Raw genomic sequence first — 27834 nt, 5'->3', positions numbered from 1 at the left:
CCCCCCCCCCTCCTTCCCCAGGGGTAAACGTGAGACCCTAGGGTCATAAACCTTAAGACCCTTCCATCTACCCTTTTTGGTCCCTTCCATCAGCCCCTGGGGGTCAGTCAGGGCTGATATGTGCTTATTATCAAACTGCTACCTAATACTGATAATGCTAACCCAAATTGAATTACTTCCAATGGAAGTTAAACAAATGTTGGTCCAAAATGTGATTTCCCTATATAAACTATAGTAAAATTTACCCCCTCCCAAGGAGGAAACGTGAGACCCCAGCGTCATGAAATTCACAATTTTGGTAAAGCACCTTAAGACCCTTCCATATATGAAGAGTATTTGATTTTACCATATCTGGGTCTTGAGAAGAAGGTTTTTGAAATTTCAGTCAATTCAACCCTTTTTTGCCCCACCCATCAGCCCTTGGGGGCCAGTCAGGGCTCATATGTGCATACTATCAAACTGCCACCTAAAACTGATAATGCTAACCCAAATTGAATTACTTCCAATGGAAATTAAACAAATTTTGGTCCAAAATGTGATTTCCCTATATAAACTATAGTAAAGTTTACCCCCTCCCCAGGGGGAAACGTGAGACCCCAGGGTCATGAAATTCACAATTTTGGTAAAGCACCTTAAGACCCCTCCATCTATGAAGAGCATTTGATTCTACCATATCTGGATCTTAAGAAGAAGATTTTTGAAATTTTCGTCAATTTGACCCTTTTTGGCCCTGCCCCTCAGACCCCTGGGGGCTTGGGCCTAAACCGGCCACTATTTTTGTTGACCTTTATCCATGGAAGGTCCCTGCAAAATTTCATTGAAATTGGTTCGGGGGTTTTGGAGAAGAAGATTTTTGAAATTTTAGTCAATTTGACCCTTTTTGGTCCTGCCCCTGAGGTCCCTGGGGGCTTGGGACTAAACCGGCCACTATTTTTGTTGACCTTTATCCATGGAAGGTCCCTGCAAAATTTCATTGAAATTGGTTCAGGGGTTTTGGAGAAGAAGTCGAAAAGGTAAATTGTTTACGGACGGACAAAAGGCGATCGCAATAGGTCACTTGAGACTTTGTCTCAGGTGACCTAAAAAAACTAAAAAAATGGCTGATTACCTGGTCAGTCAGCAGTCATGTGTAACAATACAATGTACACACGTACGTAACATTCCTGTCATCGCAATACATCTGTACTCATCTCAAATTGGCGGTATTTAACAGATCAAAATAGTGTGATTTTAACCATTTGTTTTGGTAATATGATGGCGATATGCGGGTTCGGGTGCATTAATGTTGGGGAAATCGGTTCTGAGTAAATTAATGGCGGTATGCGGGTTTGGCGGTTTAACGGGTGGCATTAAACTGTATAGGTCAGATTTTGCTACCTTTACAATCCAAGGAATACATAGTGAAAAAAAATGAGGGCTCTGCATCAGGCATATTCCAGAAGTCTCAATTTCACATGGTGATTAAATGTTATATGTAGAAGTAAAATAGGCTAATTAGGTTATTTTTTTCCTACGGTCAAGGTGTCTGTTACTAAAAATAGATATCCTAGGTTGATAAAGAAATATTGCCAAGATCCTGATATGCAAAATGCCATCTGTCTACTTCAAGGTCATCATCTGCAGATCTTGACTATCTGTCATCTGATTGGCTGAGTCAGTTACAGCTACGACTTTTGTTCCAGTGGTACAATTCTGATCCTACTATACTAGCTGGTTGTACTTGCTGGATTCTTAGTGAATAAGGTCATAATTCAGATCCCATAATCCAACATGGCTGCCATGGTTTCTGATTAGCCAAGATCCTCTATATGTTATACTCCACAGGGACCAGAATGGCTTCATTGCGGAGGACACCAACATCTGTTCTGTTGGTCTGTTTTGTTATACTCAGTGGTAAACGGTGTTTTGTCAGATTACAGACTTTTTCAAGGTTTTATTACCACAATTCTTAAATCTGAGATGTTTCCTGTAGTTTCTGCTTCACAATTTTTCAGGATATATTTATATGTACCGTAGTCAGGCATGCTGCAGGGCCCTTTCTGATCTGTTAGACTTCTAGTCTACTACAACAATGCTTAGTCAATAGCAATGGTCAATAACATTTCAAAATACAACTTTTATTTCCATTTGATGACAGACAGGTGACTGGACAAACATTAAGGGAAGTGAACTTTTAAACTTTGACCTTTAAACTACACATGGCTGGATTGCATTCTAACCAGTGTGAAACTGTTACATCATGATAAAATCGTAAATACCAACACATTCTACACTCATGTGTTGTTCACACCAAACAATCCTCCCATTTTTTCCTTTACAGTTATCACATGATCTTCACAATTGTCTTGTATTGCAATTATCACACAATCTTGATTTCCTTCTAATTACAATAATGTCCTTCACACAAGGTTTACCGGTCATAACCACACTTCACAGTTGTTAAGTTTGAAGGTAAACAAGCATGATATATATATATACATAATCTACATCATAATACATTCTAGAGTAAATAGTATTTAAATGATATCAACAGTAATTTGCTTACAGATGCTAACAAAACATAAACATTTTAATAAATAACAGTTAATTGGTTGATTGCATTGATGGGTTGACAATGTCTGGGAAAGTCTAATTAGGAAATAATTCTATCACAAAGTGCATTTTAATTAGTTACAGTATCAGCGTTCCATGTCACATGTCACATTTTATCCGGTGATTTTCCAGGTGTATGTCGGGTTTGATCAGCCGATGGTAATATATTGTCACTGTGGCATGTCAACAGATAACAAAGAATCTTATAAATCGGACAAAATTGCCCAATACTGAATCGTTAGATTAGGTGACGTGGGGCTTAAAAAACAATACAAGAATTGGGTGACGATTCAGAAGATAGCTTGCTTGGCAAATCACATCCTCAATAGTGTACACAATATCAGCAGTAATAACATTGATTCACTTGTCCATAATATTTAAATTGATACCAGCACCTTTGCATAAACTCTGTGCTTTGCTCCCATTTACCACTATGCCAAAGGGTTACTTGTTTAATCTTGGGTAGTAAGCCCCTGTGCTCAATGCTATGATTAATGATTCTGATGTAATCACAAGGTGTGGATAGGGATTCTGATGTTACAAGCCCCTGTGATCACAAAGTGTGGTTGTGGATTCTGATGTTACAAGCCCCTGTGATCACAAGGTGTGGATAGGGATTCTGATGTTACAAGCTCCTGTGATCACAAAGTATGGTTGTGGATTCTGATGTTACAAGCCCCTCTGATCACAAAGTGTGGATAGGGATACTGCTGTAACAAGCCCCTGTGATCACAAGGTGTGGATAGGGACTCTGATGTTACAAGTCCCCGTGATCACAAAGTGTGGTTGAGAATCTGATGTTACAAGCCCAATGTGATCACAAGGTCAAGAAGCTTTATTTAACGTCGCATATACATGTACAAATGTAACATAATAACATTAGCACTGTAGTGTTATTCTTGCGACAAGAATTGTGTGGATAGGGATACTGCTGTTACAGGCCCCTGTGATCACAAGGTGTGGATAAGGATACTATTGTTACAGGCCCCTGTGATCACCAGATTTGGATACTGCTGTTACAGGCCCCTGTGATCACAAGGTGTGGAGAAGGATACCGATGTTACAGGCCCCTGTGATCACAAGATTTGGATAAGGATACTGCTGTTACAGGCCCCTGTGATCACAAGGTGTGGTTAAGGATTCTGCTAGTACAAACATCTCTTAGCTCATACATGTAAGCTAAGTATCGTGACAAAAAAGAATGGAATAAAGCAATGTCATGTAAGATAAAACATACTGAAACACAGATATTGGATAACTACAGAGCCCCTTTCAAGACATGCTGATATTATTTTTATCTCGTGCGAACGAGGTATTAACTCTAAAAATAATATTAGCAGTAATCTATAGATGTAGAGCAATACTACAGGAATTTGGAATTGCTAGATTAGAAGTTAAGTTACAAGGCAGGTAGATAGTAATGTATGCTGGGAGTAAATATGTATTAAATAAGCATAAAAGTAGTTTTGTAAAAGCTTCAATTTTTCAATATTCCATGAATTAAGTGCATTTAAAAAAATCAAAAAAAAATCCTTCAATCAAAATAAACTTGTACCTATGTACTGACAGATAAATTGAAGAAAGTGGTTTCAGAGTGTGTACATTGTGGCAAGGGACACACAAATTAGTTAACATTGCATGGTAATTTCAGACATTCCGTCATGAATCCCAAGTTTACCAATGTTGTGTAAAATACCTTTAATTAGTGTCTTAGATTTGATTTACTTTAGACACAATATTTTTTTCTATTCATTAAACATCATATATATAACGATTCTAAAAATAGTCCTCTAACTTTCAGTTATCACAACAAATCATTTAAATCAAAGTGGTCACTAACCATGTTTGAAAACAATATATAAACTTTACAAAATAAATAACAACGGCCTGAGATTCTAGCCTATGAATAGCACATATAACTACCTAAATATGTTGTATAGCATAACCTCATCCTTAAATGATATAAGTCACAATCAACGCAATTCTGTTTATCAGTCTATTTCGAAAAAGTTTGAAGTTTCTCATAAGTTATGAAAAATACAGAATATGAAGTAAAGGTTAATGTATTCGGAACCACACAAGGTTTGTTCTGGCTGTTGTCCGGTCTTTCACCTGGAGTTCTCTTTGGAAGCAACAACCTAGTTAACTCATTCACCCCTGAAATTTCATAATGAACTAAATCCAACCTTTGAATTGGAAGAGTTCAAATGTGTCTTCAGGGGTGAATGAGTTAACAGTCAACTTAAAATTTAATGTTCCGGTCACAATTGTAAGTAGTCAATTGGTAGGAAATTAATTTTTTATTTGAGTGTTACACTTGCTGGGTTTAACTGTGAAATTCTGATGTGAACAATTTGTATGTCAAAAATTTGTGAATAGCAGGAATTCTCTAAGGACTTCTAAGGATCATGCTGTATTTGGAGATTCATCACCATTTAAGGACGAGCTTTGTAATACCACAATCTAACAATAATAACAGGTGGATAATTATGAAACAGCATTTGTAATCATTTTCATGAATTCACTCACTCGCTCTGTTACAGTTAACCAGGATATGGTTATACCGTCACTCAGCTTCACTCCGTTCCCACAATGCATATATTAACATGAATCAATCTAAGTAATGTCTTTTGGCTAATCTTAAAAGCTGCAGTTTTAACATATGGTCTTGATTTAGTTTGGACATGGTATGATTGCTTTGTCTTTTTATTCAACCAAAGAGGTTTCTATAAGCCTGTTTTTTTATGGTATAAAGGGAAATAACTCTTGATTGTTAATGTAAGGGGAAATAACTCCTGTCAATAAAGAACAATAAAATATACAAATGAACTCATTTCCACAGTTTTTGACAGTTTCAGGAATATATGTATAACAATATGGATTTTAGGGATTTTGAATGAAGAGAAGGTGTGTTCATGTGAACCATCCAAATCCTAGTTGTTTAACATTAATAAGAATAATCATGGTTTTTTTCAGTATTAAAATTTGCAGGGGATTGTGGCAAAATTATTGAAAAGTTTCTTTGATGATAAAGATCATTTGTAATATGATAATAAGATAAAGGGGTGCTTAAAATGCTGACAATTTTGCCTCGGGTTATATTCTGAGACATTTCTGTCAGCAAATGTTTAATGGTTGATATATAGTTTGTTTCTAGATATCTAATACAGAACTAGTCCTTAATACCAAGTCTATGATTACACAATGTTCTCAGGGTGCCGTAAGCTTGTCGGGGATATGTAACGTACAGGACACTGTATTTAATGGAGTCCTTAATACCAAGTCTATAATTACACAATGTTCTCAGGGTGTCTTAAGCTTGTCGGGGATATGTAATGTACAGGGCACTATATTTAATGGAGGTTTTCATACAGTATAACAGAAAAGTGTACTACTACTGCATGACAATGTCCTATAGCTAATCATCCAGATATATTATATATTAACTATAGTCTTTCTATTGGAATGTTGTCAAGCATATTAATCTACCAGTCAACAAGTTTTTCATGAATTTCATCTATAAACCACTAAATGTTTCCCTTATACTCACACGTTGATCTAATTAATCACTAAATGTAGCCCTATCACTAAACACTATATTTAATCTTTAGATGCAATTCAACTTTACATTGTGAATACATGGCTATCGTAAACAGACTTTGGAGGTGACAGGGGTTCTGTTTAGTAATACCATGGCTACAGTTTGGTTTTCCTGGAGTGTGTTCAGCAGTTCCACATGCAGCATTATAAGGAATTGTGAATATGACCTTCATGCACCTGTTATTCACACCCAAGGTCACAGGTTTTACTCTTGATTATGGCTGTACCACTGGTGTGGTGCCATGGCCTCCAAAAACAGTCGCACTCCTGCAAACATCTGTAATAAAGAGGTTGATATCAATAAAATCACTCGATTTTTTTTCCCATCAAATCTAGTATATTTATATAAATTCGAACTTCAGTAAAACTTAATGTCTTCGAAAATAAATCATGCACAATTCAAACCAACCAATAACACAACCCCAACCCACTAATATACAACCCCAACCCACTAATATACAACCCCAACCCACTAATATACAACCCCCAACCCACCAATACACAACCCCAACCCACTAATATACAACCCCAACCCACTAATATACAACCCCCAACCCACCAATACACAACCCCAACCCACTAATATACAACCCCCAACCCACCAATACACAACCCCAACCCACTAATATACAACCCCAACCCACTAATATACAACCCCCAACCCACCAATACACAACCCCAACCCACTAATATACAACCCCCAACCCACCAATACACAACCCCAACCCACTAATATACAACCCCAACCCACTAATATACAACCCCCAACCCACCAATACACAACCCCAACCCACTAATATACAACCCCCAACCCACCAATACACAACCCCAACCCACTAATATACAACCCCAACCCACTAATATACAACCCCCAACCCACCAATACACAACCCCAACCCACTAATATACAACCCCCAACCCACCAATACACAACCCCAACCCACTAATATACAACCCCAACCCACTAATATACAACCCCCAACCCACCAATACACAACCCCAACCCACTAATATACAACCCCCAACCCACCAATACACAACCCCAACCCACTAATATACAACCCCAACCCACTAATATACAACCCCCAACCCACCAATACACAACCCCAACCCACTAATATACAACCCCCAACCCACCAATACACAACCCCAACCCACTAATATACAACCCCAACCCACTAATATACAACCCCCAACCCACCAATACACAACCCCAACCCACTAATATACAACCCCCAACCCACCAATACACAACCCCAACCCACTAATATACAACCCCAACCCACTAATATACAACCCCAACCCACCAATATACAACCCCAACCCACCAATACACAGCCGTCACCCTTAAATCAAACATGACCCAACCCACCAATCAAACAACACAACCGACCAATCAAACAACACAACCCTCCAATCAATTACAACCCCAACCTTCCAATCAATTACAACACAACCCACCGATCAAACACAACCCAACCCATCAATCAAATACAACCCAACCCACCGATCAAACACAACCCCAACCCTCCAATCAATTACAACACAACCCTCCAATCAAACACAACCCATCCCATCAATTAAACACAACCCAACCCTCCAAGCAAACAACCCCAACCTTCCAATCAAACACAACCCCAACCCTCCAATCAAACCCAACCCAACCAACCAATCAAACACAACACAACCCACCAACCAAACACAACCAACCCTCCAATCAAACACAACACAACCCACCAATCAAACACAACCCCAACCAACCAATACACTGCCCTACCTCCAATTAAACACCACCTTGACCTTCCAACCATACACAACTCTAACCCTCAAATTAAACACAACCCCAACCACCCAATACACAGCTCCAACTCTGATTGAACTGAATTCCTTAAATACTGACCACTCTACTCTCCATTGGCCACTGGTTCCTTGTCATCACTACATGAACTGTCAGTGTGGGTCCGAACTTGACCTTGTACTACTGGCTGAATAGGGAAAAATAATGATTGTTATAACTTGACCTTGCACTACTGCCTGAATAGGGGAAAAGAAATATTGCTATAACTAGACCTTGTACTACTGGCTGAATAGGGGAAAAGAATTATTGTTATTACTTGACCTTGTACTACTGGCTGAAAAGGGGAAAAGAATTATTGTTATAGCTTGACCTATTACTACTGGCTGAACAGAGAAAAATAATTATTGTTATAACTTGACCTTGTACTACTGCCTGAATAGGAGAAAAGAATTATTGTTATAACTTGACCTTGTACTACTGGCTGAATAGGGAAAAATAATTTTTGTTATAACTTGACCTTGCACTACTGCCTGAATAGGGGAAAAGAATTCTTGTTATAACTTGACCTTGCACTACTGGCTGAATAGGGGAAAAGAATTATTGTTATATCTTGACCTTGCACTCCTGCCTGAATAGGGGAAAAGAATTATTGTTATTACTTGACCTTCTACTACTGGCTGAAAAGGGGAAAAGAATTATTGTTATATCTTGACCTTGCACTCCTGCCTGAATAGGGGAAAAGAAACATTGCTATAACTAGACCTTGTACAACTGGCTGAATAGGGAAAAAGAATTTTTGTTATAACTTGACCTTGTACTACTGCCTGAATAGGGAAAAAGAACTTTTGTTATAACTTGACCTTGTACTACTGGCTGAATAGGGAAAAAGAATTATTGTTATAACTTGACCTTGTACTACTGCCTGAATAGGGAAAAAGAATTATTGTTATAACCAATTCGACTTGTTACTTAAGTAATACAATTTATAGATATTTTGATTGCAGAAAAGCACTGACTAAAACACAATAATGGTTTAAAGCGACAGAAAATAGATGCAGGTATATGAACTGACATTTATCTTGTGTTTTAATTGAATTTTTACAAAATCCAAAGTTCATATGTTATCAATGGTCTTACAGAAATGTAATAACCTCCAAGGATAGATATTCCCTCCATATTGAACATAGCACGACATTTGTAAACTGTGACCAGGTGATTCAACTGCACATTGTGAAAAGATAGTAAGTTTTATACAAGGATTGAATGACATATTTTCAATTTCATGCTGATATGAACGCAAATGGGTTACATACATATTCCAGTTAAATATTTATATAACCGATGTGTTCATACCGGCATGAACATTGAAAAAATGCTATTCAATCAATATAATTGCATTCTAAATTTGTAGTTACTTCTGACTTAAATATAGGTTTTCTTTTGTAGTTTCGTTACTTAAATGTCTGTGTCGTTATTAGTGCTAACGAGATTCCCGGAACAGCGTCAAGTCACCAAAACGTTAGCTTCTAACGGTTATCTTATTATATTCGAGGGGGACCAGAATCTTCAAAATGACCCTGATCAAATTGCACTCATAGCTGTATGAACTCAATTTGTTTTGGTAATGCTTATAGGAAAATTGCAGAGGACATGAAAATAATTGCTTATGATATTGCAATGGCTTACCTTGACTTTAGGTTCCAAACTTGGATCTAGAATAATTTTTCCAATATTTTTCCTGTCATGAACTTTCTGCATGGCATCACCCACCTGTAGAAAACAAATTGTTTATTGTTTGTAGATACAACAGATTGATAAGAGGATGTTATTGTCAAACAGCCCTGAAAATTTATTGCTGCTATATTTGGACCAAACTAAGGTATTAAGAGTGATTTTACCTTTTTTGTGGGAAAGGTGATATAAACCTCTAAAACGTGTAAAATAACTCTGAACACTTTAGCTTTCGTCCAAATATATAGCTGTAACAAATGATCAGGTCCCTGTGGGTATTGTGTGGTCGAACAGGAGGCCTTATCCTCATAAAAATAAGGACATGTTTCCAGATATGATTGCCAATTTTTTTATTTGAATTTCCGATAATAGTTATGAGATGGTTGTTTTCGATTTAGTTTTATGTTCCTCTTAATAAAAAGGATACAAATAAGATATTTAAGCTAATGTGACCTGCGCGCTTAAAAAGGGGGTTGGATAACCTCCATATCAACATGGATTTACCCATCGTAAAACGTTATTCATCAGTTGATGATGTATATGGTTACATGTTGTTGGTATTGAAGACTTACATCCTCGAAGGCCCAGGCCGAGTCGATCCTAGGGCGGATCTTTCCCTCCGAGTACAGCTGTATGAGGCGGTTCATCACTTTACGGGCGTACTCGTGTTGACCTTGTCTGAACACGAGCTCTCGTAACTGGAAGCCTGCTATACTCTTGTTCTCGTCATACAACTTGATGGGGCTGATTTTATCGACCTGCCACCACTGGAACATGGGTAAACATTACTGTAGCTTCATTTACACGAATTAAAAAATTCAGGCAAATCTAATTAAACATATATGATGTTCACATCAAACCAGACATTGACTCAAATCCTCACCAAGTACAGAAGCAAAATCAGGAAAAAATATTTGTTTTTTAAATTGTAAGAGTTACATTGTATTTATATTTCACAAGTTTTTGAGGAAGACCAAGAAGCATTGTCGTCACACGATGTCACGTGAACTCTGATGGACCTCATGCTTATGGAGCATGTTCTTGGGACTAGGAAATGTTCCCCGATACAATTACATTTTAGTTTTAATACTTACAGATTTGGCAAAACTAAAGAAGCTTTTGGTTTCACCCGTCACAACATTGGATGACCCTGAAATGAAGATGACATGGTAACGTTTTATGCCAGTTACTTAATTGTTTATCAATAATCAGTTAGAAGGAATGGCACCAGGTTTGATAATTTACTGTACCAGCCAGAGAAGAAGAGGTGTGGTGGGGTAATACTGCCTCACTAGCAAGCTACGCGCTCATTAGCTCAGCAACGTCGAACGTGGTCAGTGGCTGGATGCATGGGTGCGCACCTGCACGTTACAATAATTGCTTCATGATATAACCATGTAACACATATTTGCCTATGTAATTGCCACCTGGTAAAGCATTGATGCTTCTACACTAAGTACTACATAATTTTGGGAGAGTTCACCGTATAAAGCCTGCTCACCATGTACTCGTTTTAAAATCCGTATTTGTCCTTGTACTGTACTACTATGTATAGTTGTCCATGCACTGGTAACTTGTAAATTATCTTTGACACGGCTCTCAACATACAGCAGTTCAGCGTTTACTCACCATATAAAACGTATTTGCCCATGGGTTTCAGCAGAGATATCCCCTTATTGGTGTCGTCCCCACAGAGACAATCCAGGACAATGTCTACCCCTTCTGGGGACAGTCTGGAATGAAATAAAATTGAAAAAGGCTTATTAAGGTGAACAATGTCCCACTTTTTGCCGAAAACAAATTGAGGGGTGGAGGGTTTTATTGGTCATTATCAATTTGGAGACAGTACACATTGTAATCTCTTTCCTCTTGAGTAAAGGTCAAGGCCGTTGCTTTCTGCAAACTTTGAAGCGCCCAATGTCAGAAACGCACGTGCCAATCATTACGTACGAACTTTAAACCTTTTTGTTCTTCAAAAGAAGTCGTTTGAGTGTATTAATAAATATGACAATTGTCACACAGAATTTCGGTCAAGGTCACTGATGATGAAATATTATGACCGTAGATCTTTCGATTCTTCAAACGGCCTTCTTCAAAAGAAACACTCAGAGTGTTTTTTTAAAGGACTCCCTTACCTTGAATATATGGAAAGATGGTGTTTTTTTCAAACTTGGTAGCATGCCGTTCTAAGATGCAAATATCGCACAATGTGTTTCAAATCGCGCTTAGTAGTTCCGTTTATTGATGTAGTTTGTAGAACATTTACTCTGCGGGATTACATAATGTACATGGTTTTGTTAGAAGATTTTAGATGCTCAAAATTCTATATTATTCGCCTTTTATGGGCACACCAAAAGGAGGTAGCCCATTGCGAATTTGAATCCCCATTACCTATGAATATTCCGTACCAAATGCTGAAATCTCTTCAGTGGTTATTGAGAAGAACTCGTTCCAAAAAAATGTTCACATATGACGGGGGGCAACGGCTCGACGCCCTTAAAACCTTAGCTGTTAATAGGACGTTAAACAAAATAAAACCAAAACATAAGCAACGGATCGAGATGAATTGATTTGCTCTTCGGGCTAGATGGGCTAAATATGTATACATCCCGCTTGTTATCCTTTACCTCCCTGTCACTTACTTTCGAATCTCCTGGCCGTAATCCACAACTCTGTCAAACAAGTGAGTGACGTTGTCCTTGACCGACTCCAGTTTGTAGTAGGATGCCGTGCCATACAGAGTGACGTTATCCACTGTCCGACACAATTGGGAGATCGCCTGTCCCTAAAACAGTACGATGACAGGCTAACGTCTATGAGTAACTTAAACTAAGAACTCCTCTAAAACAATATTGTAATATTTAATTAAACTAAATTAATTTCATAGTTAAACTAAACTTCTAATTTATGTCTACGCTGACCTTTCAAAATGATATAGATAAAAATATCAGTATACATCAACTAATTGCTTAGATATACGGAGATAACCGGTAACATGATAGAATAATCGACGCCTATATAAGAGCGTAATGACCCTGAACTCTTTGAATGGTCAAATCCAGCAATACATTGAAGATTTCGAAAAATAATTCCTTTATTTTGCAATAATATTGTTTCCATTGTTATTGTGTATTTGGAAAACGCGTCGATAAGTTGAAATAGCTTGTACCTAAGCTCTTGCTCAAAGTTTGGCAATACCTGTTTTAACGTGTTCCTTTCTCTTGTCACAACACCACCTCCGACAAGTTAGTGTTGCCCCTAGTTACAACGCCACCTCCGACAAGTGAGTGTTGCCCCTAGAGACAACGCCACCTTCGACAAGTTAGTGCTGCCCCTAGTTACAACGCCACCTCCGACAAGTTAGTGCTGCCCCTAGTTACAACGGCACCTCCGACCAGTTAGTGTTTCTCCTAGTTACAACGCCACCTCCGACAAGTTAGTGTTGCCCCTAGAGACAACGCCACCTCCGACAAGTTAGTGTTGCCCCTAGTTACAACGCCACCTACGACAAGTTAGTGTTGCCCCTAGTTGCAACGCCACCTCCGACAAGTTAGTGTTGTCCCTAGTTACAACGCCATCTCCGACTAATTAGTGCTGCCCCTAGTTACAACGCCACCACCGACAAGTTAGTGTTGCCCCTAGTTACAACGCCACCTCCGACAAGTTAGTGCTGTCCCTAGTTACAACGGCACCTCCGACTAGTTCGTGTTTATTCTAGTTACCACGCCACCACCGACAAGTTAGTGATGCCCCTTGTTACAACGCCACCTCCGACAAGTTAGTGCTGTCCCTAGTTACAACGGCACCTCTGACTAGTTCGTGTTTATTCTAATTACCACGCCACCACCGACAAGTTAGTGATGCCCCTAGTTACAACGCCACCTCCGACAAGTTAGTGCTGTCCCTAGTTACAACGGCACCTCCGACTAGTTCGTGTTTATTCTAGTTACCACGCCACCACCGACAAGTTAGTGATGCCCCTTGTTACAACACCACCTCCGACAAGTGAGTGTTGCCCCTAGAGACAACGCCACCTTCGACAATTAGTGCTGCCCCTAGTTACAACGCCACCTCCGACAAGTTAGTGCTGCCCCTAGTTACAACGGCACCTCCGACCAGTTAGTGTTTCTCCTAGTAACAATAACACCTTCGACAAGTTAGTGTTGTCCCTACTTAAACTTCCGACGGTTTGACACAACATAAGGTTACTTAATCACAACTTACTATGCCACCTCCAACGGAATGACAAAAGACGGAATTCCCAGGCCTCAAGTTTCCTATGTCGAACAGCATCATGTAAGCCGCCATGTAGTTCATGGCTAGTGCAGCACCATCCTGGAAACTCATCTTGTCCGGCATCTTGTAGACAAAGTGAGCGGAAATGGCGACTAGCTCTGCCCAAGCTTCATAGTCACAAAACCCGATCACACGGTCACCAACCTGTTGTATATAAAACGTTACATGTTTAACATATGTATAATAGTGAATAAGGAAACGATAGCCCATGCCTTGACACATTTGGGGCCGATTTTTAACGTATCGGCAATTAATCTGATGAAAACCAGATCTTTGATTCCACTCAAATACCATACGTTCTTGTCAAAGACAAACGTAGAGTATCGGAGTGGAATAAAATATCTGGTTTTAATCAAATTAATCAACAATAACAATTTTATTAAAACTCTTAACCACAAATGTATGCACATTTGACTTCTATACACTCCGTACATATATGATCCTAAATCCTAAAAAAAACACTCCCGAACAACACACTCCGCAGACTTTGCTTCCGAACAGAACACTCGACAATCTCCACTTCCGTACACCACACTCTGTAAAATTTGATTTCGTACTCGGCAATCTCCGTACTCCGAAAACTTAGCTCCGTATAGCACACTTTGCAAAGGCCAACACGCTCCAAAAACACTGCTTCTGTACATGTACAGCACACTCTATAAACTCTGTTTCTGTACTGCATACTCCGAAAACTGCTTCCTTTCAGTAATCGCCCTTTCTGTAGCGCACTCTGCTAAATCAGCTTTCGTTCAGCAAACCGTCCGCGATATCCTTATCCGTACACCACACTCCGCAAAACCAACTCCCGTAAGTGCATTCCGCACAGCTTATTCTGCAATTTTTCCGTACAACACACTTCGCTAATTACTAAATAAATCCTTATCTGTACTACTCACCCTCCGCTTCCGCACAGCACACTTTACAAACAAAGAGTTTTATTTTCGTTTTAGCTAATTAGGTAGATCGAAAATAGTCATGTATTTCAGTCCCAAATTAATCATTGATGCTGTTGCCGTTTACATGATTAACAGATCATGATATAAATGGCCCATCTACAAAATAGTTAACAACAAACCGATGTGTAATTTTCCGTGATCGCACGGAGCAGTACTTCTCATTGAACGATTTATTACATATATACTATACCACGTATAGCGACCGCCTGACAATCCTGTCGAATAAAGCTGCTAAATGAGATTTTATACAAAATAGCAGCGACAAGGGTGAGAAAATCGATGTCTGTTCTAAGTACAAACAAGATAGGCAGAGGCACGTGTGCCTTGTCCTTACCAATTTACATGTTAATGTTGTAAGTGTGCACGTCGGAGCACAGAAACTCATCCACGGGCCGTTCTCAGATAACAAGAGACCTAAAAGGCCAGTTCACGAGCCGTACTCAGATAACAAAAGGCCTAAAAGGCCAGTTCACTGGCCGCACTCAGATAACAAGAGGTCTAACAGGCCAATTCACGGACCGTACTCGGATAACAAAAGGCCTATAAGGCCACTTCATGGGCCGTACTCAGATAACAAAAGGCCTAAAATCCAGTTCACTGGCCGAACTCAGATAACAAGAGGCCTGAAAGGCCAGTTCACGGGCCGTACTCAGATATCAAGAGGCTTTAAAGGTCAGTTCATTGGCCGTACTCAGATAACAAGATGCCTAAAGGCCAGTTTACGGGACGTACTCAGATAACAAGAGGCATTAAAGGCCAGTTCAATGGCCGTACTCAGATAACAAGAGGTCTAAAGGCCTGTTCACTGGCCGTACTCAGATTACAAGAGGCCTAAAAGGCCAGTTCACGGACCGTACTCAGATACCAAAAGGCCTATAAGGCCACTTCATGGGCTGTACTCAGATAACAAAAGGCCTAACTCAGATAACAAGAGACCTAAAAGGCCAGTTCACTTGCCTTACCCAGATAACAAGAGGCCCTAAAGGCCAGTTCACGGGACGTACTCAGATAACAAGACGCCTTAAAGGCCAGTTCACTGGCCGTACTCAGATAACAAGAGGCCTAAAAGGCCAGTTCACGGGCCGTACTCAGATAACAAAAGGCCTATAAGGCCACTTCATGGGCCGTACTCAGATAGCAAAAGGCCCAAAAGGCCAGTATCTGCGACGTGATATAAAATATTATACAACCATGAGAGGTTATTATAGAATCTTGACTTCCAATACTTTAGAATGGTCTAACGATTTTGCAATCTCAAAGCATCATATTTATAAATAAAGTATTTTTGATAATGTATAGAAGTTCATGACAACCAGCGGATACCGTGGATATTTAGTAGTCGTGAACATCGTAGCCAACCAGAGGCTATGGTTGAGTCTGGAATGTACCCGAAAACAGCCATATTTAGTCAGGGCAGAGACATATAAAGCCATGTACTATATATGTCTCTGGTCAGGGACATTTGATGATCATAGGTACAAAAGGTCGGTTCAGAAGTTAAAAATGTCTCAACCTATCAGTAGTCAGGTAGGCCATCTTGCGAATTCCTCCGAAATTTACAATACTAGGTCAAGGCCACAGGATGACCAATAAAACAGGGTTTGGATATGAACTAGACACTGCGCTACGTAACTTAAGCCAATAAGCTCACTTGGCCGCTCAACTACCATCGCATTACGGTAATTGTGAACGTGTCGTGCATCATCTAAGTTCATGGTCCGTATTATTGTGTTCACGGTCCATTACGGTAAGTGTGAACGTATCGTGTATGATTGTGTTCACGGTCCGTTACGGTAAGTGTGAACGTATCTTGTATGATTGTGTTCACGGTCCGTAACGGTAAGTGTGAACGTATCGTGTATGATTGTGTTCTCGGTCCGTTACGGTAAGTGTGAACGTATCGTGATTGATTGTGTTCACGGTCCGTTACGGTAAGTGTGAACGTATCTTGTATGATTGTGTTCACGGTCCGTAACGGTAAGTGTGAACGTATCGTGTATGATTGTGTTCACGGTCCGTTACGGTAAGTGTGAAGGTATCGTGATTGATTGTGTTCACGGTCCGTTACGGTAAGTGTGAAAGTATCGTGTATGATTGTGTTCACGGTGCGTTACGGTAAGTGTGAACGTATCGTGTAGGATTGTGTTCACGGTCCGTTACGGTAAGTATGGACGTATCGTGTATGATTGTGTTCCCGGTCCGTTACGGTAAGTGTGAACGTATCGTGTTTGATTGTGTTCACGGTCCGTTACGGTAAGTATGAACGTATCGTGTATGATTGTGTTCACGGTCCGGTACGGTAAGTGTGAACGTATCTTGTATGATTGTGTTCACGGTCCGTAACGGTAAGTGTGACCGTATCGTGTATGATTGTGTTCACGGTCCGTTACGGTAAGTATGGACGTATCGTGTATGATTGTGTTCACGGTCCGTTACGGTAAGTGTGAACGTATCGTGTATGATTGTGTTCACTGTCCGTTACGGCAAGTGTCAGTGTTCGTTACAGTATATGTCAGTGTATTAAGTGCAGTTATTTACGGAAATTGTAAAAAGTTTGATCCCAATTAGTACCATGACGTAATGTCAAGGGGAGGCGATGAGATAATGGACTCCCAACGTGTACTAATTGGATTTACAGGCAGCAAAGAGTTAAGTTACAATGTGTTGTATGGAAGTAGATTCTGCAGAATGCGCTGTACGGAAGCCGAGTAGACTAATACCAATGCGACGATCATATAAACACAACACGTTAATCCGGAACAAATCTTATGGATTCCATGTGGTACAACGTTAATCCGGAACAAATCTTACGTACGGCGTTGGCTATACTGAAACAAAGTGTAACCGAATCTTTTCCATGTGATGGTTGGGTGGTGCAGAGGTGTGCACTCGCCGTTCAGCAAGACGGCCAGGATTCGATTTCCTGATCGGACGTGAAAACGTAACTAGTTAGATACTCGACCACTTGTTTTCCTCCGGATATTTGGTTTCCTCCCAGACATTAAACCCCCAGCGCGCTACATCCAGCCGACAAGAATGATTAATATAATTTGATACATCAACTGTAGAACTTGTTTCGTAACTTTCGTAAAAGATATAAAGTTTAGTATCTCTTTTTGTTTTTATATCTCCTCAGTTCTGTTTTGTATTTTTTATCATATCTACTTTTCTTACACTTAGAGATAAATGTACAAATTGGGTAAAAAAGACAAGAAATATAACCATGTACAGGAAAGAAATACAATGTATATGTAACGGTCATCGCTAACTCTTCTAGAAACAATAAACACGACAACAAAACAGCTATCCATGTACGAGGGCCGGGGAGATGTTCATTGAACAAATATCAATTATTACTTACTTCAAATCCACTAGCATTTGGCCCGAGCGCTTCCACCTCGCCAGAACATTCGAACCCGATGGTCATTGGAGTTTTCGGAGGGTTGTCAATGACGCCCTGTCTCGCCATCAAGTCAAGGAAGTTCAGGCCACTGAAAGAGAAAGCAGCGCGGTCATACAGCTGTTCGTGCATGACGCCCAGACCGACGGTTTTTATTGTAAATTAAAGTGTCCAACTTAACGAGTTTAACTGTAAATTAAAATATCCAGACTAGTTAGTGTTCCAGTAATTTAGAATGGGTTTACTATAGATTTAAAGGTTCAGTAACTGACGAGCTCTACAATGATATCGGTGCAGTGCTTCCATTATGTAAGATCCAACATTTGTTATCAGCACCCATCAGTGGTCAATACATGGACAGCTCTCGGATTCTTACGTAATTGTATAAAAATATAAAAGAGAGAGGTACAGAGAATGGAGAATCCAGTCCTTGTATAATCATTCTGCCATACAATTCAGAAGCGAATTTGAAAAGATACGATTGATTTTCCAATAAAACCAAGTAATTTGATCTTATCGTTCAATACAATTATGCGTTACCCGTCCGTTTAGTAAGCCAACTCGACGTATGTTGTATGGTTATCTGACTGACGTAGTAAGTCTACTCGATGTATGGGTGATAGCCTACTGGTGAGGATGCTGTAAGGTTATCTGACTGACGTAGATAGTCTACTCGATGTATGGGTGATAGCCTACTGGTGAGGATGTTGTAAGGTTATCTGACTGACGTAGTAAGTGTACTCGACGTACCGGTGTTAGCCTATTGGTGAGGATGTTGTGAGGTTATCTGACTGACGTAGTAAGTCTACTCGACGTACGGGTGTTAGCCTACTGGTGAGGATGTTGTAAACTCGACGTACGGGTGTTAGCCTACTGGTGAGGATGTTGTAAGGTTATCTGACTGACGTAGATAGTCTACTCGACGTACGGGTGTTAGCCTACTGGTGAGGATGTTGTAAACTCGACGTACGGGTGTTAGCCTACTGGTGAGGATGTTGTAAGGTTATCTTAGGGACAGTCCAGCCAAGATGCGTGGTCCTATTGTTTAGGGACAGTTTAGCAAAGATGTATGATCCTACTGTTTAGAGACAGTCCAGGAAAGAAGTATGGTCCTTTTTTTTAGGGACAGTCCAGCAAAGATGTGAGGTCCTATTGTTTAGGGACAGTCCAGCAAAGATGTGTGGTCCTATTGTTTAGGGACAATCCAGCAAAGATGTGTGGTCCTATTGTTTAAGGACAATCCAGCAGAGATGTGTGGTCCTATTGTTTAGGGACAGTCCAGCAAAGATGTGTGGTCCTATTGTTTAGGGTCAGTCCAGCACATATGTATGGTCCTATTGTTTAGGGTCGGTCCAGCACATATGTATGGTCCTATTGTTTAGGGTCAGTCCAGCAAAGATGTATGGTCCCATTGTTTAGGGACAGTCCAGCAAAGATGTGTGGTCCCATTGTTTAGGGTCAGTCCAGCAAAGATGTATGGTCCCATTGTTTAGGGACAGTCCAGCAAAGATGTGTGGTCCCATTGTTTAGGGTCAGTCCAGCAAAGATGTATGGTCCCATTGTTTAGGGACAGTCCAGCAAAGATGTGTGGTCCCATTGTTTAGGGTCAGTCCAGCAAAGATGTATGGTCCCATTGTTTAGGGACAGTCCAGCAAAGATGTGTGGTCCCATTGTTTAGGGTCAGTCCAGCAAAGATGTATGGTCCCATTGTTTAGGGACAGTCCAGCAAAGATGTGTGGTCCCATTGTTTAGGGTCAGTCCAGCAAAGATGTATGGTCCCATTGTTTAGGGACAGTCCAGCAAAGATGTATGGTCCCATTGTTTAGGGTCAGTCCAGCAAAGATGTATGGTCCTATTGTTTAGGGTCAGTCCAGCAAAGATGTATGGTCCCATTGTTTAGGGTCAGTCCAGCAAAGATGTGTGGTCCTATTGTTTAGGGTCAGTCCAGCAAAGATGTATGGTCCTATTGTTTAGGGTCAGTCCAGCAAAGATGTATGGTCCTATTGTTTAGGGTCAGTCCAGCAAAGATGTATGGTCCTATTGTTTAGGGTCAGTCCAGCAAAGATGTATGGTCCTATTGTTTAGGGTCAGTCCAGCAAAGATGTATGGTCCTATTGTTTAGGGTCAGTCCAGCAAAGATGTATGGTCCTATTGTTTAGGGTCAGTCCAGCAAAGATGTATGGTCCTATTGTTTAGGGTCAGTCCAGCAAAGATGTATGGTCCTATTGTTTAGGGTCAGTCCAGCAAAGATGTATGGTCCTATTGTTTAGGGTCAGTCCAGCAAAGATGTATGGTCCTATTGTTTAGGGTCAGTCCAGCAAAGATGTATGGTCCTATTGTTTAGGGTCAGTCCAGCAAAGATGTATGGTCCTATTGTTTAGGGTCAGTCCAGCAAAGATGTATGGTCCTATTGTTTAGGGTCAGTCCAGCAAAGATGTATGGTCCTATTGTTTAGGGTCAGTCCAGCAAAGATGTATGGTCCTATTGTTTAGGGTCAGTCCAGCAAAGATGTATGGTCCTATTGTTTAGGGTCAGTCCAGCAAAGATGTATGGTCCTATTGTTTAGGGTCAGTCCAGCAAAGATGTATGGTCCTATTGTTTAGGGTCAGTCCAGCAAAGATGTATGGTCCTATTGTTTAGGGTCAGTCCAGCAAAGATGTATGGTCCTATTGTTTAGGGTCAGTCCAGCAAAGATGTATGGTCCTATTGTTTAGGGTCAGTCCAGCAAAGATGTATGGTCCTATTGTTTAGGGTCAGTCCAGCAAAGATGTATGGTCCTATTGTTTAGGGTCAGTCCAGCAAAGATGTATGGTCCTATTGTTTAGGGTCAGTCCAGCAAAGATGTATGGTCCTATTGTTTAGGGTCAGTCCAGCAAAGATGTATGGTCCTATTGTTTAGGGTCAGTCCAGCAAAGATGTATGGTCCTATTGTTTAGGGTCAGTCCAGCAAAGATGTATGGTCCTATTGTTTAGGGTCAGTCCAGCAAAGATGTATGGTCCTATTGTTTAGGGTCAGTCCAGCAAAGATGTATGGTCCTATTGTTTAGGGTCAGTCCAGCAAAGATGTATGGTCCTATTGTTTAGGGTCAGTCCAGCAAAGATGTATGGTCCTATTGTTTAGGGTCAGTCCAGCAAAGATGTATGGTCCTATTGTTTAGGGTCAGTCCAGCAAAGATGTATGGTCCTATTGTTTAGGGTCAGTCCAGCAAAGATGTATGGTCCTATTGTTTAGGGTCAGTCCAGCAAAGATGTATGGTCCTATTGTTTAGGGACAGTCCAGCAAAGATGTATGGTCCTATTGTTTAGGGACAGTCCAGCAAAGATGTATGGTCCTATTGTTTAGGGTCAGTCCAGCAAAGATGTATGGTCCTATTGTTTAGGGTCAGTCCAGCAAAGATGTATGGTCCTATTGTTTAGGGTCAGTCCAGCAAAGATGTATGGTCCTATTGTTTAGGGTCAGTCCAGCAAAGATGTATGGTCCTATTGTTTAGGGTCAGTCCAGCAAAGATGTATGGTCCTATTGTTTAGGGTCAGTCCAGCAAAGATGTATGGTCCTATTGTTTAGGGTCAGTCCAGCAAAGATGTATGGTCCTATTGTTTAGGGTCAGTCCAGCAAAGATGTATGGTCCTATTGTTTAGGGTCAGTCCAGCAAAGATGTATGGTCCTATTGTTTAGGGTCAGTCCAGCAAAGATGTATGGTCCTATTGTTTAGGGTCAGTCCAGCAAAGATGTATGGTCCTATTGTTTAGGGTCAGTCCAGCAAAGATGTATGGTCCTATTGTTTAGGGTCAGTCCAGCAAAGATGTATGGTCCTATTGTTTAGGGACAGTCCAGCAAAGATGTATGGTCCTATTGTTTAGGGTCAGTCCAGCAAAGATGTATGGTCCTATTGTTTAGGGTCAGTCCAGCAAAGATGTATGGTCCTATTGTTTAGGGTCAGTCCAGCAAAGATGTATGGTCCTATTGTTTAGGGTCAGTCCAGCAAAGATGTATGGTCCTATTGTTTAGGGTCAGTCCAGCAAAGATGTATGGTCCTATTGTTTAGGGTCAGTCCAGCAAAGATGTGTGGTCCTATTGTTTAGGGTCAGTCCAGCAAAGATGTGTAGTCCTATTGTTTAGGGTCAGTCCAGCAAAGATGTGTGGTCCTATTGTTTAGGGTCAGTCCAGAAAAGATTTGTGTTCTTATTGTTTAGGGACAGTCCAGCAGAGATGTGTGTTCTTATTGTTTAGGGACAGTCCAGCAAAGATGTGTGGTCCTATTGTTTCGGATTAGTCCAGCAAAGATGAATGGTCCTATTGTTTAGGGTCAGTCCAGCAAAGATATGTGTTATAATTGTTTAGGGTCAGTCCAACAAAGATGTGTGGTCCTATTGTTTAGGGTCAGTCTAGCAAAGATGTGTTGTCCTATTGTTTAGGGTCAGTCCAGCAAAGATATGTGTTCTAATTGTTCAGGGTCAGTCCAGCAAAGAAGTGTTGTCCACTTTTCAGTAACAGTCCAGGAAAGATATGTGTTCTAATTGTTTAGGGTCAGTCCAGCAAAGATGTGTGGACCTAATGTTTAGGGTCAGTCCAGCAAAGATGTGTGGACCTATTGTTTAGGGACAGTCCAGCAAAGATGTGTGGACCTAATGTTTAGGGTCAGTCCTCAAATATGTGTGGTCCTATTGTTTAGGGACAGTCCAGCAAAGATGTGTGGTCCTATTGTTCAGGGACAGTCCAGCAAAGATGTGTGGACCTAATGTTTAGGGTCAGTCCTCAAATATGTGTGGTCCTATTGTTTAGGGACAGTCCAGCAAAGATGTGTGGACCTAATGTTTAGGGTCAGTCCTCAAATATGTGTGGTCCTATTGTTTAGGGACAGTCCAGCAAAGATGTGTGGACCTAATGTTTAGGGTCAGTCCTCAAATATGTGTGGTCCTATTGTTTAGGGACAGTCCAGCAAAGATGTGTGGACCTAATGTTTAGGATCAGTCCTCAAATATGTGTGGTCCTAGTGTTTAGGGATAGTCCTCAAATATGTGTGGTCCTATTGTTTAGGGACAGTCCAGCAAAGATGTGTGGACCTAATGTTTAGGGTCAGTCCTCAAATATGTGTGGTCCTATTGTTTAGGGACAGTCCAGCAAAGATGTGTGGACCTAATGTTTAGGGTCAGTCCTCAAATATGTGTGGTCCTATTGTTTAGGGACAGTCCAGCAAAGATGTGTGGACCTAATGTTTAGGATCAGTCCTCAAATATGTGTGGTCCTAGTGTTTAGGGATAGTCCTCAAATATGTGTGGTCCTATTGTTTAGGGACAGTCCAGCAAAGATGTGTGGACCTAATGTTTAGGGTCAGTCCTCAAATATGTGTTGTCCATTTTTCAGTAGCAGTCTAGCAAGAACTTAAAGTTAATGCTAATGGTTAATGTTACAAAATGATTGAGTGACAATTCAGGAAGGACGGAAGATGGGCATGTTTGGGGACATTGTCTAGGGACAAACTAGCTATGCAGTGAGATCAATTACCTCGGGACGTCCAGCAGAGCAATGGAGGTTGGAGAGTCAAGCTATAGGGTGAATGCATCTACGGAGTATTATTGAATAAGGAATAGTCCTGTAGGGGATGGGGTGGGGAAAGGGGAGTGGGAGGGCTGGATGTTGGTATCCAAACTAATAAGGGTCAATCAGTCGATGTTATAGAAGTGACCAAATTACTGAGGTTTCGATAATTGAGGCTATATGTGACGAGGCTTATCACGTTCTTCAGTACTCGATAATACATGTACAACGTACTCGGAAACCCCAATTAGCTTCGTATAGATTGTCACCAGCCGCAATCGTCCATCAATGTCAAGTATTGACCGCGAGATGGACAGTCGCGGCAGCAAGTGACGTTGCCAAAGTCGATTTTCTCTCGTCACAATTTGAGGAATGTATCTCCAATTTTGCAAAAATAGACCATTGTCCTAGCGTCATGAAAAACTATGAGGAAAATGACTCATCTCCAATTGTTTATAAAATTCTTTATTCCATTTTTCCATGTCATTTAAGAAGAAAGGTGATTTTCCAATGATATATTTGGGCCTATAGTGCTGGCGGAACCTTTAGAATCTTTAAGTAGACGATAACACTACATTTGCATGAAAGTGGAGAATGTCTGCAAACATAGCGAATTCATCACTTCTACTAAGAAGGGTACCGGTTTAACAGTGCTATTGGTTGTGCTTTTGCTTGTTTTAGGAAAACAGTTTTCGAAGCAGCTAAGGCCCTGTATGAGGGCGATCAAAGAGGATGAATGCAATCACTACCTAAATGCCGTGATAATTTGCTACCATCCTAAATCGTCAGTATGAGATAGGGAAGGAGACCACTTTATCTGGTAACATTGTACTGACAACTGGTTAACCAGGCGTGTCTGTGGTGCCGACCAGCTACCGCGTGTTACAGTGGAGGCAGTAGGTCTATTTGGGTCTCGTCTATACCCACAAAAAAGCCCATATTCTACATGGGGCAGGTACATATGTACGTCGTCATACGTAACGGATGGACCATGTATAACGTGGTCTAACGTTCCCGATATTCGCGAAGCTTTGTGAAGCTATATAGGTATGATCAATACAAGTACGTGGACATCGATTTTATTTCTTTACAGCTAAAGTTCAACAAACCAAAACCAAAACAAAAGAGTCATTTTCAAAACAATTAATACATAAAAATGTTGCATGATTATATTGTTTTGAATGTCGAGCTTGGAGGCAGTTCTTTATATTGGTAAGGAGAGAAATGTGAGAAGATAGAGCTGGAAGAGTAAAGGGTAAGCAGAAATAAATAGAGAGATGACATGTTGGGACGATAAAAAAGAGAGGTTTTGATAAAAGATTACAAGTGGCAAACAACGTTTGCTTTATCATTATTTACCATTGACCTTATCGATCTGAGATAATCGCATTTAGAATTCTGACCCACAGGACGCGCTTTTAGCATCATATCGATGTAAACGAACCGGCTTAACGTAACGAGAATCGTACTGCTTAGAAGTAAACAATGTGAAGCAATGACGTTATTGATTCCTACATGAATTGCATTGATACTGGAAAGAAACCTTCCGTTTGCATCTGTCAACATTGACAGACAGACGGGCGATCTTTGAGCTAGAACAGCGAGAATGTGTTTTGACAATTAATAAAATGGCAATTCACAAAGGTAATTACAATTTTCATAAATGTACGCCAATATTGAATCAGTTGTGTATAAATATGAGCGCTATTTACCGACAATCACGGTTAAAACACTAACCATATGGTAACGTGTTCACCAAACAACCTTGAATCGATATCGCTAGCACTATATAACATTACCAGGCTTTCACTCGGATGAGAATTTCGCCTTCCTTCACACTGGCTTCATCCCTCTGCACAGTCTTCAGCATCTTGAGACCCCCAAATCCCGTCAAGGTGATAGCCCTCATTTGAGGTGTCTTTGGGGGGTCGGGGACCACACCTTCCTCTGCCTTAGTTTCGGAAGTCATCTCTGGTGCCGTTTCTCCTGACATTGCTGTGAACTAATTCTACGAGCAAGGCTTCTCATAGGCTTCAGCAGGACTAGAATGACGACACGCCGCCTGAGCCAGGAGATGCTAGAGAAAGTATCGATTTGGTATCGAGGTACACCACGGGGACGCACTGTCCTCTGTATCGTCGTGTTAGCACATCATGTCGGCTAGCACAGTACTACCTCTATAATTCGACAGCCAGCACCGTACCACCTCTATAATCCGACGGCCAACATAGTATCACCTCTATATTCCGACGGCCAGCACCGTGCCACCTCTATAATCCGACGGCCAACATAGTATCACCTCTATATTCCGACGGCCAGCACCGTACCACCTCTATAATCCGACGGCCATCATAGTATCACCTCTATAATCCGACGGCCAGCATCGTGCCACCTCCAAAATCCGACGGCCATCATAGTATCACCTCTATAATCCGACGGCCAGCACCGTGTCACCTCTGTAATCCGACGGTCAACACCGTATCACATCTGTAATCCGACGGACAGCACCGTGCCACCTCTATAATCTGACGGCCAGCACAATGCCACCTCCATAATCTGACGGGCGACACTGTTGCCCTCTTTAATCTGGAAGCTTTCACAATATCACCTCTGTAATCTGGCGCCAAGCACGTGCAGTACAGTGCAACCTTTGTAATCGAGAGTGCAACATAGTGGCATATCTGCAGTTGACAGCACCGTGCCATCTGTTTAATCCGGTGGCCATATATGCATCATCCTGCCACCGGTTCTATACGTCGGCCAGCACAATGCCACCTCTTTAATCCGACAGTCAACACATTGCCACCTGATCAAAGCATGCATTCCTTGTTGTAATCGGACATAAAACATTAAAACAGCGTTGTGTTATGAAACCATATCTCTGTGGTTTAAAGTCCGATCCCTAATAGGCTGTAATGTAACCAGTGGTACAAGGTATCTTTGTATCATAAAGGATGACCCCCTTTCAAACAAAGAATTTTTAGGTTTTACCTTGCCCCGTCTCAGTCATATATATATTAACATATATTTTATTTATGGAATGGTGGGTCAGATAAAATCAAGAGAGATGTTATCATTCAAGACTATGTGAATGGAGGACTAAAGATGATTAATATAGATGCTTTCATTTGTTCTTTAAAATTAAGTTGGATAAGAAGATTATTCCAAACTACTGAGAAATGGCAGACTATCTTGAAAACTTATACTGATACTGATTTGCTAGCAAATTGTGGTAGGGAATATATACAATTATGCAGGAATAAATGTAAAAACCAATTTTGGAGAGATGTTTTTAGATCATGGTATAAATACAGTTTGCGAAAGGACAACTTAGGAAAGGATGAGTTACTCTTGAAAATACCAATCTGGTATAACAAAAACATATGTATTGGGGGAAAAACTATTTTTTACAGGGATTGGTATAAGAAAGGCGTGGTTAACATATATGATGTTTTAAAAGATGCTTCTGCAGGTTCTTTTTATACCCTTAATGAGTTTTCACTTAAATATCAGATTGTTACAAATTTTCTGCAGTACCACAGCTTCACATCTTCAATAAAGGGGTTTATCTCAGCTTATGATCTAACAAAATCCAACATAGTTGCCCCCTTTATACCAGTAAATATACAACCTTTTTTCAAGTATGCCAGAGGTTCAAAAATGTTTTATAATGATTTGATTAGGAATAATCCAATACCAACTGGTAAAATGAAATGGAACCAAATTTTTGATGATATAATTGATACAGAGTGGGCCAAAATTTTCAAAATTCCTTTCCAAGCTACAAAAAATACAAAGCTTCAGTGGTTTCAGTTCCGAGTGGTTCATCACATCCTGACAACAAATTCTTTCCTTTGTAAAATTGGCCTGGTTACCTCCCCTTTTTGTATTTTATGTAATTCTGAAAGAGAAACTATCACTC

The 27834-nt window shown here is 40.5% G+C and overlaps 1 protein-coding gene across 1 annotated transcript; it reads right to left on the bottom strand.

Annotated features, from left to right (window-relative positions):
• Nucleotides 1–2102: 2102 nt before the first annotated feature.
• On the bottom strand, nucleotides 2103–25959 carry LOC110443783 (synaptic vesicle membrane protein VAT-1 homolog-like). Its single transcript, XM_021488194.1, has 10 exons — nucleotides 25712–25959; nucleotides 18335–18464; nucleotides 13946–14161; nucleotides 12364–12506; nucleotides 11351–11454; nucleotides 10816–10871; nucleotides 10294–10488; nucleotides 9677–9760; nucleotides 8093–8177; nucleotides 2103–6469 (listed from the first exon to the last, which is right to left on the bottom strand). Exons 1-9 carry the CDS (start codon nucleotides 25903–25905, stop codon nucleotides 8097–8099), a joined length of 1203 nt encoding a protein of 400 aa, XP_021343869.1. The 5' UTR covers nucleotides 25906–25959; the 3' UTR covers nucleotides 2103–6469; nucleotides 8093–8096.
• Nucleotides 25960–27834: the final 1875 nt, after the last annotated feature.

This window comes from Mizuhopecten yessoensis, unplaced genomic scaffold (genome assembly GCF_002113885.1).
Source record: "Mizuhopecten yessoensis strain PY_sf001 unplaced genomic scaffold, ASM211388v2 scaffold716359, whole genome shotgun sequence".
NCBI lineage: Eukaryota > Metazoa > Mollusca > Bivalvia > Pectinida > Pectinidae > Mizuhopecten > Mizuhopecten yessoensis.
The sequence above is the reverse complement of the archived record's forward strand: the minus strand, read 5'-3'. Positions and strand labels throughout refer to the sequence as shown.